This window comes from Siphateles boraxobius, unplaced genomic scaffold (genome assembly GCF_051911475.1).
Source record: "Siphateles boraxobius isolate OS27281-9 unplaced genomic scaffold, OSU_SipBor_1 22, whole genome shotgun sequence".
In the NCBI taxonomy this organism is placed as follows: domain Eukaryota; kingdom Metazoa; phylum Chordata; class Actinopteri; order Cypriniformes; family Leuciscidae; genus Siphateles; species Siphateles boraxobius.
The window spans coordinates 5,090,612-5,108,364 of NW_027508833.1; the positions used below are offsets into that span (position 1 = coordinate 5,090,612).

The window sequence follows — 17,753 nt, forward strand, 5'->3', positions numbered from 1 at the left end:
GCTGAATAGATGTAGAGTTAGTCAAAACCAGGAATCAAGGGTAAAAATATGGCCGCACTGGCCTTGACATAACTCACCGCAAGAAACATCTGCATGCTGAGTTTGAACATGCCACTTAGCTACACATGGACATTTTGTACTTTCAACTTATTTGTAGATATCTAGAGAAAGCAGGGTAGCGCAACTAGATCATGCTCACCATTGTGTTGCAGACACTGACATACCCAAAGAATATTCAGAGGCCAGCATTTGTGGCATGCTGATGATTACCTAAGAAAAGAATATTGACTCATCCCTCAACTTGTAAAAATGAACGGAAAACACATTTACCATATCATACTGTATTGTGTAGCGGTGGAAGCTTAGCAGGTCAGTGGGACAAATGGTATAAAAGCAGAAATGTGAAGCTTGTAGTTTTAAAGCACTGACATGAATTATTTTGTATAAGCAATGTTTTTTAGTAAGCTATGAATTATTTGAGCTGGAACTTCTTATCTAGGTTGGTTCTTTGTGGGTTAAGTTTGCAGAGACATAATTTACAGATTATAATCACACTACTTTGTGGTAACCTTCAAGTAACCTGGTTCAGTTTTTAAAAATGTACTTTTAAAGTGATAGTTTACCCAGAACTGTCATTATTTACGCACACCCTCAATAGGGTCCCTACTGACTTTTATTATGGACAAAAAAATAAAATATCTTCCCTTTTTGTGTATTTCACAGAAGCAAGCAAGACATACCAGTTTGGAACTTTGGACTTTGGTCATTTAAAGCAGGTCACTGATGCTTTAGTTATATATTAAGTTGCAAACAATGTAAAATATGTCTTTAGGTTCAGCAGTTTGAAATGTACAGTACGTACTGGGAGCACACTTTTAGTATCCAGTGGAATTAGCTTCATAGTAACAGCCAGGTAGTGTATATCCTCCACACGGTAAAAATGTGGTAACGCTTCCTTTTACAGCCCTGTTCCCCATGTACATACTATGTAATAACTAGGTAATAACTAGGTACTAACCCTGAACCTACCCCTAAACCTAACCTTAACCCGTGTACTTGCCTTATATTACCCAGTACTTTCTTAGAAGAGTACACTTTAAGTACACGTAAGTTAACGCACTGTAAAATAAAGCATTATTATCCAGTACTTTCTTAGGTAAGTACACTTTAAGTACACGTACTGTAAGTTAACGTACTGTAAAAGGAAGCGTTACCAAAAATGTTTTATGTCATCTCTGCATTTTTTTCTTCGCCCACATAAGAAACCAGCCCATCTCTTGGCTTTGTCAGCTTTTTCAAAGGGTGCCAGGGTTAGACACTAGCATGCCAGAGGACGCCATGCAAATTACAAAGCATCTCCAAGATTTACTCCATATGAGGTTGGTTGTTTAGCAGACAGAGCAGCCAAGCTGTAAGAAGATCAAGAGTAATTTATCTCAGCTTTGCATTTTCCTTGTGCTGGTTCACCATAATTAATGGCGTACTACAGAGTGCTGTCTCCTAAACAGGATTGTTAAGGAATCAGATCATAAGACCTCTATGACCCAAGAAACACAACTCATCACCTCGGAATTCATTTGTCCACCTAATTTGCAATTTTCTAAGTTTAATCACTTAGACAATAATCGTTGAATAAGCACATACGTTCAATTTAATACTTATGGATATGTAGTGAAACTGAAGCCGCGATTTGGCCGTCTGAGACAATTTTTGTGAATCTTTACAGATTCCTATGATTCTAGGCCAAAATCTGAAGTCTTTTATCGCTAGTTTAGCATGTTCGCAGACAGCCGATTGATGGCCATTGCAATAAAATTTTACCTCCAACTAAATTCTGGCAGTGTCAGAAGTTGAGGTGCAATGCTGCAGTGTGGCTTGTCTTATGACAACCGTCAAATTTGACGCAATTAGTGAGACGACAGCAAACCACCACATGCTCCACCATCTTCGTATTATCCAGCTTTCTTTTCAAGAAAAGCCAATATCAAAATTAACTCAAGAGATTGTTTTTGTTTGCTAGCCACCATTTCTTTCCCGCATGTAAATGCAGCTCACGTCACTGAACGCGTCACAGATTGACGATGTAAAACTCTGGACGAGTCTTCTTGCATGCATCCGTTTAATGCGTTTCGACTGTCATGGAGTCTGACATTATGACAACTGAGATCCCACAGTGTGACATGGCTTCCAGCGGGAATCATGTTCTTAACAGTTTGACAAGCAACATTCGTAAAAGACTATTATAAATCATATAGTCTGCACCCGGTTTTACCTTAACAAGTGCTACTAAAAATAAATAACTTAAACAAGAACAAATTCATTGTCTTTTTTATTTTTTATTGAGGCAAACAGCCCAAAACAGTCTTCTATTCATCAACAGTTCACAAATTTTGCATATGTATATAGACATTCATAACCAGAGATAATGCTAGTTGAACAGTTCAGAAAAGCCAGTTAGCTACAGATATTAGATATTGTAGCACTTAACCTTTTTTGTAGACTTAATACAGTCAACACTCAAACTAAATTTAGTGTTGAATGTGGAGTCATTACCTTATGAAACATAGAAACTTCTGCTATATCAGAGTAAGAAACTGCCAACTATTTGACAGATGTTTTATACAATTAAAGAGCAATATGAGCTACATTTATTAGATTTTTTTTTAAATTATATATAAAAAAAAAAATCAAATTTTTTTGGAAATATTTAACTACATACAACAGTTTAGCAGTGAAAAGGTCAATTTATTTTGGAAAATATCAAATGTTCAGTAGATAAAACTGAAGATTTTGGGGGGCAGGGTGGTATTTATACAGGTGATCAACACTTAACGTCCCATTGTTGGCATTGTAACGGCAGGGGACTTCAGTGTAGCGTCTTCTGCCTTCCACTGTGAGGTAATAGTTTTGATCTGTGTGTAGAACTGAATGCCCTGTGATGGAAAGAATACCAAAATACTTAAGACTAAACAATGACTCAAGATTAGTCATCTTTTTAATACCCTCCCAAAATGACAATGACATCACATGAGAAATGGCAGGTGGCTGGCAAACGTATGCTGGCGAAAGCAATAAACCACTTGTGTCAAAACATGTCAGTCATAGTTTTATGACAAACTACAGCTGATGAAATTTTATAACAAAACAAATTTTAAAGCCAAAACTCTGGAGACAAAACATGGTAAACCAAATGGACCATGTCAACATGTGACCTGATTTTAAACTACGGCCGATTCATTTGACATCTGGGGAAGATATGACGTGACCAATCATTCTAAAATATTTTTTTTCCAAGGCAGAAACAAATAAATTTGATTGTTTTTAATTGAAATGAGTCTTTTCAGTGTTTTATTTAAAAAACTATTCTTGTCAAATGTTCTACTTTTCTACCATCTGATTAATTTAAAGGGGTTAAACGCAAGAGGACGCAATAGATAACTCACGCGCTGTACTCAAACTGTACATCCGAAGCCCAGAGAGCCGCGTCTGACAGCATGTGAATACGGAATTGAGTTCTCTTTTACTACTTCTTGCACTTGACAGACAATTCCACACAAAATTATGTTAAAATTCCCGTCTTGGCAAGTATCCTAGTAAACATAGTTGGTTATGTCTTAAGTAAATGTAAACAGTTGAGAAAGCAAAACGCATGTGTAATAGTATCAGTATATTGGATTTATGCATTGTCTTAAAGTGACAGTAGCCTAATATTCCTGCTACAGCCTGCGTTTTAATGTTAATCCTACAACAAACTCACTGCAAAAGAAACAAAAAATCATTCAATGCTTTTGAATGAATAACTTTTGTAACTTTAAGGATGCATCTTTATTTAATTATACAGTAAGACTATGCAGTTATTTTATATTTGATTCAGTTTCTGTACCTAATTTGTATCTAACTACTGTTAGATCTACCTGAAAAGCACAGTTGATTTAATTAGCATCTTTGTTTTATGGTTTTTATTTGTGCTATTTTTTGTAGTTTGATTATTTGTTATTATATTATTACAGTCCGTTTACTTGACTTTAATAGTATTTTAATATATACATCCAGTGATGAATACTTACTTGCTTTCCATAGAAGTTTGTGTCCCCCCTGAAGGAGCCTCTGGAACCAGTGAATGAAAACATGGGTAGTGGGACAGGGATTGGTACATTAACTCCAATCTGTAAAAGGAGCAGCATATTAACAGACGTCTCAGAGGTCAGCTGTGTTTGCCCTCTTGAGCAGTCATGTTCACCGCATCTCACATATCTGACACACTCACACCCTGATGACAGTTAAGACAACAGCGTACCCGTCAGACGCAAATGTATTTTTGTCTGCTGCAGAAAGCTGTATGCTTTCCTCACGTCGCTAGACACCATGTGGGAGTGACGGTTTGTAAATTCTATACATTACCCCTTCACGTTCGTCTCCCTGTTCAATGTAAACTTAGAAATCTATGTGTAGCTTCAACCTTTCCAGTGTGTATTGAAGAGCTTGCCTACTGCGCTTCAATGTCAATGTAGCAATTAAAGTCCAGAAATAGGAGTTTAACATAACTACAGTTTAAATGTAGTGTTAACCTTTACTAGATAGCAAGCGAAAACAGGACAATCATCCCACTGGATTTCGTTTATTTTTTCTGACATGGGTTTCTTCCACTATGAGCACATCTGCCTGGTGGATTGTAAAAAGAACCCTAAACTTTCTTAAATACCTGCTAACGTCTAACATGCTCGTTTCAAATAATTGTAATTTTTTTCTGAAAGTCAAGTAAATTCCCTCCACAGTGTCATTTCCAAAGTTTAATAGCTTTCTGTAACGGAAATTACATTTTTGGAACAAAATGTCCGACTCCTTTGTTTCGCAAGTTTCATAGCCAGCCTTTTTCTGTATCCTGAAAACACACAATCACAGACTCCTCAGGACAGACCCCTATGGCCAGCTATGAACCCGCCATGCCAGGACTTGCTACGACCACAACGCAGTTTTCGTCATGCTTACAGTCACTGATTTGCTATTCGTCCACTACAGGCTAAACTGCAGCCTGCCAGACAGACTACAACTCCCACCTAATGATGGCTTGACGATATCTATCCACAATCTGACTTGTGATGAAGCCTGAAATCATAAATCACATCATGTTCGTTTATTCGGCAAGAGAAGAACTGGCCTCCTCCTGACTGAGCCTGGTTTCTCCCAAGGTTTTTTTCTCCATTTCTGTCACCTGATGGAGTTTGGGTTTCTTGCCACTAGACATGTGCCGGTATTCGGTAATGCGATAAATCGCGGTAATGAATATGAACGATATTGTTATCACGGCCACTTCAAAATAGAAAAATGCTAAATAATAGATCCGAATTTAGATTTTTTGAACGCGCATTAGCCTATGCTAATTTAGAGATTTTAGAGCCATTTTATTTAAAGATCGAGTACAACTTACCGAAAGGTATATATTTGTCCATTTAACTGCACTAACAATACTGGATGAGAACAAAACTTGAACTGAATTGAGCTGGATGAGAACAAAACTTGAACTGAATTGAGCTGGAGAATGAAACTACTGTTTTCTGCAGAGTTGCATTATAGCTGATTCGACTGCTTCATAATTGACGAATTTTCCAAAATCAACACTTATTGAACTTGCTTCATACTTGATGAACTTAAATTGTTATTGACACATAAAAGTGCCTGAAGTTGAAGAAACACCCATGCACATCTTTGCTTTGGGAACAAGGCTACTGTTGGGCTTCAACAACTGTGTACGGAAAGTGTGGAACAATCAGCTCATTCTATTGAAAGAGTTGACGAGGCAGTCAACACACAACTGAAAGCCACAATCATTTGTTTGTGTACCAGCTGAGAAAAGTAATGGATGCAGAGAATAACTAAACAAAACATTTTGTTTTTGGGATGGTGTGAGGCTGGAAACTGGCAGAGTTGGGTTTTTTTTTAATGCGGCTGCACAATTTGAGCCTTCTGGCCGAAGGTGACTCGTGAGGGAGTGGACGCAGGGAAAAAAAGGCAAAAGGAGGTTCTTGTGTGAGGGGGATTGAGAGGCCAGCTCAGCACATGGCCCGTGCCGTGTACTCCAGCATGTGAAATCGCAAACACACGGCATAGCGGCTCGCCACTGGCAAATAAACGGGGTAAAAGGGGGCTGTTTTTTGCAGAACCACCAGATCAACAGGTTGCAACTTGCAAGGGATCCCTTTTGAGTTTAATTTCAGACTCAGGGCTTTACCCAGCAAAATATTTTGGCATAGTGCTGGTTTGAATAAAAAGCACATATTTGCTGTGAACTATTTGTAGTGTGCATGTTTTGTGGTAGCAGCTGTATTTTGTACATTTTAAAATATGTGGCAAACAAGGGAAGTTCAGGAAGGTTTTACATACATTTTTAAAAGAAGGCCTTGTGTTACTTATGGCAGCTAAAGAGACAACACTTGCATATGAAACGTGCTTTTGGTTGAGGAGTGGCGCCAAGGGGATTTTACACATTTCATTTATTTCACATTCTCATATTTACTCTGGAGGTGTGTGCCTGGAACTCTTTACCTACAATGGTCATGTCAAGAGCCTACATGACATATGGAGGTGCCCAATACGACACAACTGAACATTAACATGTCTACACTGAACATTAACATGTCTACACTGAACATTAACATGTCTACACTGTCTATAAGGAGGGATTTTTCCAGACGTCCAGAGGTCTCTCAAAGTTCTGACTCTTGCATGCACCCATCTCAGGTCACATAGATACCGTTTCAACAGTATTAAACTGCACTATCATGGTGGAATAACTAGTAGGGATGTGTATATAATCAGATACTGATATACCACAATTATTTTTCTCACAATTGCATTAATACAAGCATTCCCATTTCCTGCAGTCCAAAAAAGAACCAGTTCAACCCAATAAGCATAAACTCTAAAACCAAAGTTTCACAATGGGATATCTCTTGTGTTTAGGCTGCAATCTAGGGGTGTAAATCGGACAGTTCGTCACGATACGATATCGATTCTCTCAGCCAGCGATACGATATTTTTCCGATACCTCAAAAAATTATGCGATACAATTACGATTCGATACTATATCAATCAATTTATCGACATTTAGATATTATGTGCCAAGTGCACACAACCAGTTACGTTTATTAACTCACAAATGCATCCAAAAATGTATAACATGAAAGTTGAATTAAACTCTTTGAAAACATTGGGACATTTACAAGTTGTTTGTTACAAGGTACAAGTAAAAAAAAAAACATGATATATGAAAATGAACAAGAACGGAGTTATCTGTTTTTGCAAATGAACTTATAACAGAAGCAATTACTTGGCTTTGTTTAACTGTGAAACATGAAATGTGGAGTTATCGGCTTTTGCCACAAAAAAAAAAAATATATATATATATATATATATATACACATGTGTGTATGTGTGTGTATGTATACATGTATGTGTATATATATATATATATATATATATATTTTTTTTTTTTTTTGTGGCAAAAGCCGATAACTCCACATTTCATGTTTCACAGTTAAACAAAGCCAAGTAATTGCTATGATACATAATAAAACACTTAATCTTTGTGACGTTAATCTCCTCAGTTGACATAGACGCCAGTCAAACTTTGTTGTTGTGATTAACGTACACGCAATACAGAGAGCTTTTCCCTCACCACTATAACCTGCTGCTTTAGCAAGATTCCGTGAAAAAGTTTCACCTTTTATTTTCCTTTTACGCCCCGAAGAAGAGATCACGGGTTCAAGTTTGTTGAAATCCATCCTCTATCACTTTTAATCAGCTTTGATGAAACTCCTCTCAGCTAGCGCGTCTTTTCGAAGTGACTAGCAGCCTTGTCAACTGACCTGAATACTGCGCACTGATTCGCTATAGACTTTTCAGGTTGTGTTCACAAACAACAAGTGTACTTGTCGTTTCTGCTGTAAAAAAAAAACTTGCGAAGCCTTGAGAGTGGAAAATACCGGCTTTTGTGACAAAGGGTTCAGTCAATCTTGTCATGCGTCCATTTCAGCTGAGAAAAGTTACGTGAGGATGTGGAGCGTGTCAAAATAAAGGTAAAGATATTTTATGCGTAGCATCGATGCATCGTATCGTTAGACGTTTGATTGATGCATCGATCCATATTGATGTATTGTTACACACCTACTGCAATCCAGTTGAGACAGTTTGATGTATCTCAATGTGTATCATAAACCCAGCCTATATTGAACGAAATCTCACCTGACCAACATCAACTTCATGGGTGTATTTACGTGCTGCGGCACCGTTGGTGGTGAAGATGGCAGTTCCGTTGCCATATGGGTTCTTATTGACCATTTTGATGGCTTCATCCAAGCTGTCAGCCTCCAGAACCACCAGTACAGGTCCAAATATCTCCTCTGTATAGCACTTCATGTCGGGCTGGAATTGAGGTAGCACAAACAGCAGGTGTATAACATTAAATAGCCTTAGCATCCTATTGACATGTTCCAACTTAGTTGGGATTTAACCACCTACATGTTACAAACAGTTTTTGTCCATATAATGAAACTCAATAGCTGCGTTTCCACTGTCGGGCCAAAAGCTATGAACATGGGGAATACCAGAGACCGCTTGAAGAACTTAGGCCATCCTTAAAAATATTTTGGTTTGCAGTAACAGCAAAAAAAAAAAAAAAAAAAAAAAAGGGTCGGTAGGTAGGTCTATATTTTTTTTTTCCAAAATTTAATGGGAAATTTTTTTTTACATTTTTTTTCCCCACAGACAACTAACAGGCATTAGGACTAACGCAAAGAGGGCGCTTGAGACGCGCACAAGTCGGCAATATTTCTGATGATTTATTGGCAAGTTTTGTGCACAATGACAAACAGGAGTGCAACATTCAGGGATTGAAATTAACACCCTCCAACCCGCCAAATAAGGGTAAAAATGAACTTTGGAACCAAATCTGCGCGGATTTAGCGCAAATACGCAACTGGTGAGTCCTCATGATATATTAAATACAGCGTATTGCGCAGAATCTGCGCATTTCTGGCTTACTTGAACACACACGTCACTAAGCAACAAATAACGGCGAGCATGTTCACTTGCATTGAAGTAATAGCGAATATTAAAAAGCATTTGGTTAACAGAAAAGACATTGTTATTTTCCAACATCCTACATGTTCTGTGTACTGTATTGATCTGTCCACCTAAAACACATTTTTGGTTTAAAAAAAAAAAGGCCGGTGGTGGTGGCTCACTTTGAAATTTCAATTTAAAAGAAACCACTTTGATTTTAGGGTCAAATTGTAGGACGTCCTCAATAGTTTGAGTTTCCTCCACCAACATTTTAGTGGTTTCCTTCAGGTCAGTCGACACGATCACCGTTAGACAGGTGAGAAGGAGGGGAAAAGATCTGGGCGCAGTTTTTCCAGAACTTCGTGCCAAGTTAAAGCGGTGTCGAGATGTTTTAATGCATTTTTTAGAATGCATTTATTATGGTGCCCAAACCCATATGACTTTGAACGGTGACCGCGAACATTTTATTTACTGCATCATTACTAGGGATGGGTATCGTTAAGGTTTTAATGGTATTACTACTCTTACCGATACTGCTTATCGATCCGGTACTTGTTCCTGAAATTCCAGGAAGGTCTAAAATTACTTTTCAGGTAGGCCTTATGCTGCGATCACACCGGACGCGAATAGTGCGTCAAATTTGCGTCTACCGCGTCTAGTTTGACGCTTGACCACTTTCAGTTAATTCGCGTGTCAAGAGTGAAACTGACACGCGTAAAAACAAAAGTTTGAAGCGAAATTTACACGCGTCACGCGCGTCAGAATCGAAACCCGTTGGCGGACATCTTTTTTATGTTGATCGAGCATTCATCGAGAGTCACCGCTCTGTATTTGCTCTGGAGAGCAGAACGGCGGCGTAGGGGTAATCGTCGCTGTATTTGTGTCCACCAGACCCGTCGAAGGCGAACCCAGTGTGGGGAGTTTCACCATTGGCTCGCTCCAGGAGCTGCGCCTGGATGACGGCAGCTTTCAGCAGTACTTCCGCCTGTCCCGCGCCCAGCTTGATGACCTGTTGTCCCGCATAGGAGCGAGGATCACCCTCGCCCTCATCCACCTAATCTGTCATTTATTTTTGTTTTGATGATAAATGGAGCCAGCCTCCAAAAGTGATTAATCTGTCCTGTGATTTTTCTCTCTCTCACACACAACACTGTCCAGACACGAACTTATGCAGTATGTTGGTTGTCTTTACATTATAATAATATTTCATATAATCTAGATATGGAATAAATAGCATTCAATACAAAATGAATATGTCTCATATATTGAAATCAAGTTTTATGTGATAAAATATTTGCTTTGTTGTGCATTAGAACCACAGTCATATTACAAAATAATGTATTGAAGCATCCAGATACTTCACCACGTGACAGCAGCAAGCAGCTAGGCTCCTGATTGGTTAACGCGGCGCGAATTGACGCAGAAGTTCAGATTTTTCAACTCGGGCGGCATACGCGAATTCACGTCAAACGCGTGAATGCACAAATAGCACTAACTAAATCATTCGCGCGTAACGCGCCATACGCTCAATTTGCGCGAACTTGACGCGCAAATGAGGCGTATTCGCGTCTACCGCGCTCTTAGCCTCATTCGCGCCGCAGGAATTTTTTACGCGCGTAACGCGTCTTTGCATTGACTTAACATTGAAATCACTCACGCCTGACGCGCTATTCGCGTCCGGTGTGAACGCAGCATAAGTGTTTCTGTCTGAAAAGAAATTTAATTTAGTAATCAAATGTAAAATAACACTGCATAGTTTATCATAGATAGATTAATGCTTATTAAAGTTTAAGTTATTAATACAAGAGCAGTGGGTGATTTTCTCTGCCTTTTTGTTGCTTGATTCGAAATTAACAGCTAAATCGTCAGCAGGTTTATTAGACACTGCCCCTTTAAGACCGAGTGCAGATCTAGTAGGTGAATGATGCACCATCATTTTCTCCCAACTATTTACGTCCATTTAAGACATAAACTGTGTTTCAGTGAATCTCAGAGCTGGTCATTTTTATATTTTATGAATATTTGATAGTTTAGATGCGCACATGAAGCCCAAAGTTAAGTATACTTTTCTTGTCTCGTTGCAGTCCATTTCGGAGCGCGCGTCGCCTTGTGAACAGCGTCCTCTGCGCAGATTTTTGTGCTTTTAATAGCTCTTTTAATGATTAAACGCGTCCGCAATTTAGCAACAGTAGAGTCTGCATTTTACAACAATCACCGATCGTGCTGATTCTGACGGTACGTTTGGGTTTTAGGAAGAAATGACAGCGCATCGCTGTGAAGGGAAGGAAGTTGCGCTAGACAGAATGACTTGTAATGGTTTCATCTCAAATATCTTTTTTTCTGATCTTTGAAAGCCGAAATCTAAAATAAAATTGGAATAATATCCCAGATCTAAATTGGAACCACGTTTGAATGTTTAGTTCTGTCCTCATTTTCACTCATTAAGCAGGGCTGTCATGTTGTGAGCGCTGTGGCTCCGCGTGAGAGATCGCTCTCTCTCTCTCTCTGGACTGCGAATAGCAAAATTGCATCACAGTAGGCTTGGGCGGTATCCAAATTTTGATACCGTCAAACCTCCTCCCTATTTTACCGGGGTATACGGTATTACCGTGACTAATTAAAAATGATGACATAAGGCTCAGACAGCGTCACCAAACTGTTGGCTTGTGTCTACACCGTTCAGAAACTGAATACCAGATCGGGCATAAAAAAACACACAAAAAAAAATCAAGGCCAACCCGTGCACGTTGTGTCTGATCCCTGTTGACGGCATTAAATGTAATTATGAGCCGTAGCCCTATTTAGACTCGACTATTTTTAATACGTGGGCCGTTATAATATGGTGGCGCCAAATAATTGTTTAACCCAGGTGCTGAGGGGGTGGTAGATATAAATACTATTTATAAATGAGCAAAAATGGGAAAATTAATAATATTTAATTATTTTAATTATGACAATTGTATTCATTTTATTAATTCATTTAAATTAAATTAACAAGCAACAAGCAAGAAGTGCATTTGTAAATCCGGTGACACGCGTCCATTGATTTTTATTAATACAACTTTTCTGTCAGTGCTGCAAAGATTAAGTTGACGATCGCCATCTCCTAGTGAACGCGCATATATAGAGAGAAATGCACATCATAGATTACATAATCAGAAGGTATAGGCTAGCCTTTTTCTTTTCTTTTTGAATTGTTTCGTTTAAAGAAATTGACGATTGATATCTCCGTGGTGAACGCGCATATAGAGAGAAATGCACATCCTGGATTAATCAGAGAGTATGCTGCCTATATTTCTTTTCCTTTTGAAATGTTTCGTTTAAAGAAATTGACGAATCGCAATCTCCATAGTGAACGATAGAGAGAAATTCACATCATGGATTAAATAATCAGAGAGTAGGCTAGCCTATTTCTTTTCGTTTGGAATAGTTTCGTTTAATTTGATGATCGCCATTTCCGTATAGAACGCGCATAGAGAGAAATGCACATCATGGATTAAATAATCAGCGAGTGGCCTATTTCTTTTCATTTTGAATTGTTTCGTTTAATGAAATTTCAAGCTTTATTTAGATATCTGTCATGTCTGTGAGACATACATGTGAGTTTCGGTTAATTTATGATGAGATTTCAATGCAAGTGACCGCGGCGCGCCAGCGAACGATCATGTCATGATTATGTTGTCTGCTATATTTGATTCTTATTTATTATTGGTTGGTAAAAAAAAAAAAAATTAGGATACAATTTATACAAAACGAAATTCACTTTAAAGAAAGGCCTTTTACAAAATGAAACTTAATTAAGTGGTCAATGTCTGACTCCCGATGCATCCCATCTTACTCGTGCTGTTCAGTTTTCATTATCAACGTAAAAAAAAATAACATTATAATATTTTAACAAATATAAACGAATGCGCTTATTTAATGAACTCGGGGCAAAATGCATCCTCGCAGCACTGAGTGGGTGGTTGTTTCGGAGATGCGACATTAGGTTAGAGGTGTTTCCATCTCTCGCGGTCACCTTTTTTATTGCAACATTTATAAATTGCCTAGTCAGTATTTACCGCCTCTCCCTTCTCTCTCTCTCTCCTCCACACTGTCACTTGATGACAACTACATAAGCATTTTTAGGCATTGAATAAATTATATTTATTTATTATATATAAGTGCCGGTAATGACGGTATTGAAACTGATACCGTTGCTATTTTAAGACCCCGCGATATACGATATTACCGAAATACCGCCCAACCCTACATCACAGACAAATGGTTTAATATGATCGTATGTAGAAATGGCTGAAATTCTGCCCCGGGGCCCGTTTAATACCGATTTTCGGTAGCCTACTCATCCCTAATCATTACCAAGCGCGAACAGTGAATGAAACGAAGTGAATGTACAAGCCATAGTGTGAAAAGCGTAGACCAATGGTGTAAACAATCATAGATGACGATGACAGCGCACAGGTTTTTATTTAAAGTACAAGCCATAGTATGATATGCGTAGACCAATGGTGTAAACAATCATAGATGACGATGACAGCGCACAGGTTTTTATTTAAAGTACAAGCCATAGTATGATATGCGTAGACCAATGGTGTAAACAATCATAGATGACGATGACGGCGCACAGGTTTTTATTTAAAGTACAAGCCATAGTATGATATGCGTAGACCAATATTGTAAACAATCATAGATGACGATGACGGCGCACAGGTTTTTATTTAAAGTACAAGCCATAGTGTGACATGCGTAGACCAATGGTGTAAACAATCATAGATGACGATGACGGCGCACGGGTTTTATTTAAAAGAAAGAACGTAGCCTACGTTTGTATGTAGGCATAAGCAACTTTCACAATACTAACTAAAATATAATTAATATTATTTTATTTAATTTGTATTAGTTGTTTGAAGAGTAATAAAAAATCGGTCGATCTTAACGCAAGTTACAACCGGCAAGTCAGTCGAACTAAAATGAAAAAAAAAATAATAATAATTGGGTCGGTCCTAAATTGACAGGGTCAGTCGGGTTACGGCAAACAAGAATATTTTTAAGGATGGCCTTAGACAAAGCATATACAATTACGAATCGTGCCTTTGGACTTAAAAGCCTTAACTTTTAGGAAGTGAAGGCCTCATCGACACGACAGCCATTGGCACTGATCCTCAACAAACTCGTCTCCATACCGGCATGATGACTCCGACTTCCAACCAGATGGAACTGGATAAATATTCTGAATGTTCCGATCCAAACGGACTTCTGACCTGTAATGCTGCCTGAATCCTTGGCCAGAGGAGAACTGGTCCCCGACTGAGCCTGGGTTCTCCCAAGGTTTTTTCCTGCATTCTGTCTCCTGATGGAGTTTTGGTTCATTGCCACTGTTGCCTTGGCTTTTGCTTTGCTTAGTTGGGGACATTTAATATTAAATAATATTATTGATCTGCCTTACTTAAGGTGGACGATGACGCAATTTTCTTCTAGAAACAAACTTTGTTTCATGTTATAACTGCGCAGCTGCTTTGATACAATCTGTACTGTAAAAAGCGCTATATAAATAAAAGTAACTTGACAGTTGTTTTGTGCATTCCTTTAATCACAAATAAATGGAAGCAGGGTCGACTGAATAGGTAGGCTATTACGGGTCTCTTTTTATGTGCAATAATGATTCAGCATGATTAATGTGCACTCCTGACACAAATTAATAAATAACTGTCAATGTAACATTTTTATTGTAGATAATGGTCAAATACCAATGTTGGACTTGCGATCTAGCTAGTTTTTAGTCATCTAGCTACCCCAAGCTGGTGAATTGGTGAGGATGTGTAACGTTCTACAGAGATGTGTTAGCTGTGGGGCGACTGGCCTGACAGTAGTTAACACAGCTTGGTTTTGGCATCGCGGTTCAAGGTTATTGGCCCTGCCTAGCACGTTGTTAGCCCTGGCTTGAACTGGCCTGATAGTGGAAAAGCGGTTAATGAGGTCCAAAACGACTCTAAACCCCATTAACTTTCATTGTGTATATATATATATATATATATATATATATAAAAAAACTAAACAAAAAAAACACCAAGACATTATGCACAATATCTTCATTTATGTTCCAAAGAAGAAAGGCATACAGGTTTGGAGCAACATGACTAAGTGGGATTAACATACTTAAATAGTGGTTCTTACCGTAACATTGCTAATGATGGTTGGTCCTACGAAGTTCCCGTTTTCGTAACCCTTGACCTTCACATTCCTGCCATCAAGCAGCAACTTGGCGCCCTCATCCACACCACTCTGAATAAGGCTGTTCACTCGCTCTTTGGCCTGAGGCGAGATGAGAGGTCCCACATCAGCTCCGGGCTGGTCACCTTACATAAGAGAAAATGGAAAATAATAGAAAAACATAATTAAGGAGTTTTTGCAAAACATACCCAAACCATAGCCATGTCTGATTATAATTTGATTTTAGTTAACATGTTTTTAGTCTTAACTGTCATCACAGGTGGCACTTTGAAACGAAAGCTGAATGAACACTATTTATTACATAATGAAAGAGCAGAAATCCGATGACCACAAAAACGTGTGAATTCATGTGTTAACAATTCAGTGCACAACCAAGATGCAATCATTTGCTGAATCATTACTGTAGTGAAGATGATTTAGGTGGATAGTTGGCAGAAAATGTAGCGGTTTCCCTTCCAAACAACAATTTACTTGGTTAACCAGAAGTTTAGACATCCGAAATGCTGGAGAAAGGGTTTATGTATCGTTTTGTTGATTTTCGCTAAATTGATGGATGAAGAGGATGACTTTCCTTTAATTTGCCTTTTTTTTACTGGGTTATGGGTTATAACCAAAGGGACTGGCAAACACTGACATATCCATATGCACTTGCACACACATACATGCACACACACATGAATAAACACACAGCCACACACGCAATTTTAGATACCCTGAGGCCATTTATCTTAGAGAGCTGTTTTAAGGTTTCAGAATAGCTGCTGCGGTTTAGTTCCTCTGATTACAATTACAATTTTCATCGGCAGATCTTTTTTTCAAACATTTGATCGGCCCATACTAATTTCTGGTCCCCTTTATACCACAAAATGTGCTTCAGCTTTGTGGCATGACCAAGACAAATAGTGCGTCTCTCCTCTGGGTGAGCTGAACATGTTTTAAGTTGCTCAGGGAGAGGTGTGGTCATGGAGGCATGGGTGGTCTACAAAAAGGCTAAAAAAGACGGATAGAGAAATGAATTCAGAGAACAAAAAACAGAGTGAAACTGTGGAAGAGAGACTTTATTCAATGATTATCATGAAAAAATATTCTAAGGTGACATTTATGGTACTGTATATCATAGGCCCCGTTTACACCTGGAATTAAGATACGTTTTGGTCGATCGGACCACAAGTAGACGAGGGAGACACATTCCACCTGGTGTTTAAATCCTTCTCTTTTGTCCACTTTCAACCGCTTCTGTCCTGATTTCTACAAGGAGACGGTCTATGGGCGGGTAAATGTATGGACTTTTTAAGATCTTTCGATCTAATGTGCGCAATAAGCTCATGCAATTTACATATGAGCACACCAGGAGACGGAAAAACATAAATAGAGCAGCAGCTTTCGTTTCTGCTCTGACAGCCGCAAGACGACGATGAACTCTGTGAGTGCGTGTTAGAAATCAGGTATGGTGAGAGAACATAGTGCTTGGTAAGTTTTTCGTCTTCAACCAAAATTTGGGTCCTCAGCCGACAAAGTTTAAATCCTGTCTGGCTAGCGCGCTTCCCATAATGTTTACGCATTAGGTCAGTAGGCGTCTTTTGTGACTGTTCGAACACATTCAAATTCAACCACATGAGCATTTACACTGCGAAAGCAATCCAGTCAAAATGGGTTTTCGACTACCTCTGGAAGTAGTCGAAAGTGGACAAGCTTAAAACATTTTAAGACCCCGTTTACACCTGCAAACCTGACTAGAAACGCAAAAACCGGAATTGGTCAATATTCATCTCATGCGTTCTAACTGGCACGAATTTCTTTTACTTTAAAATATTATATTATGAGACCCAACAGAACCACAGCCAATCAGAACAAATGTAATGTTTTCGATAAAATCTCATTGGTCCAAAATTATAAGTGACAGACCAAAGGATTGTCCATCTAGCGGTTATTTCATTTTTTTCCGCATTCTGCTCCATCTCACACACAGTTGAACATGCAAACCTTTCACATTTACATATATTCATTTTACCAGACACCGTTATCCAAAGCGGCTTACAAATGAGGAATACAACAAGTGATTCATCTTAAAGGGGCAATAAATATGAGAAATGCTAGTAATACGAAGTTTTGTTCAGAATAGTAAAAGCTAGAACAAGGAAGGAATAAGGAATAGTAAAAGCATACAATTAGAATTTGTTTTCTCCAGGATGCAGTTAAGTGCTCACGGAAGAGATGAGCATTGTCAGGGATTTGGCGGTCAGGCTAGGGTTGTGAAGACCATTCCACCAGAAAGAGACAGTGAACGAAACCGTTCTTTCAAAGTATAATCCACTTCATGTAAGCGCAAACGGACACATTCGGTGCATTCACCTAACCTAGTGGTTTTCAATCACTGCAAGTGCAGTTGTCAGGCGGGATGCGGATAGCATGTGCAAACATCAGCGGACTATTCTGATGATGAAAATTACATCATGCGCACT

General features: G+C 38.6%; 1 protein-coding gene across 2 annotated transcripts in view; it reads right to left on the reverse strand.

Annotated features, from left to right (window-relative positions):
- Positions 1-2,320: 2,320 nt before the first annotated feature.
- Positions 2,321-17,753, reverse strand: part of aldh6a1 (aldehyde dehydrogenase 6 family, member A1) — a 132,541-nt gene continuing 117,108 nt past the window's right edge. For both annotated transcript variants that reach the window (XM_077238473.1, XM_077238472.1), the window contains 4 exons: positions 15,235-15,416; positions 8,242-8,421; positions 4,068-4,166; positions 2,321-2,933 (listed from right to left, as the gene is read on the reverse strand). In XM_077238473.1, coding sequence (XP_077094588.1) covers positions 2,829-2,933; positions 4,068-4,166; positions 8,242-8,421; positions 15,235-15,416 — 566 coding nt within the window. In that variant the 3' untranslated portion in view covers positions 2,321-2,828. The remainder of the gene's footprint in view (positions 2,934-4,067; positions 4,167-8,241; positions 8,422-15,234; positions 15,417-17,753) is intronic.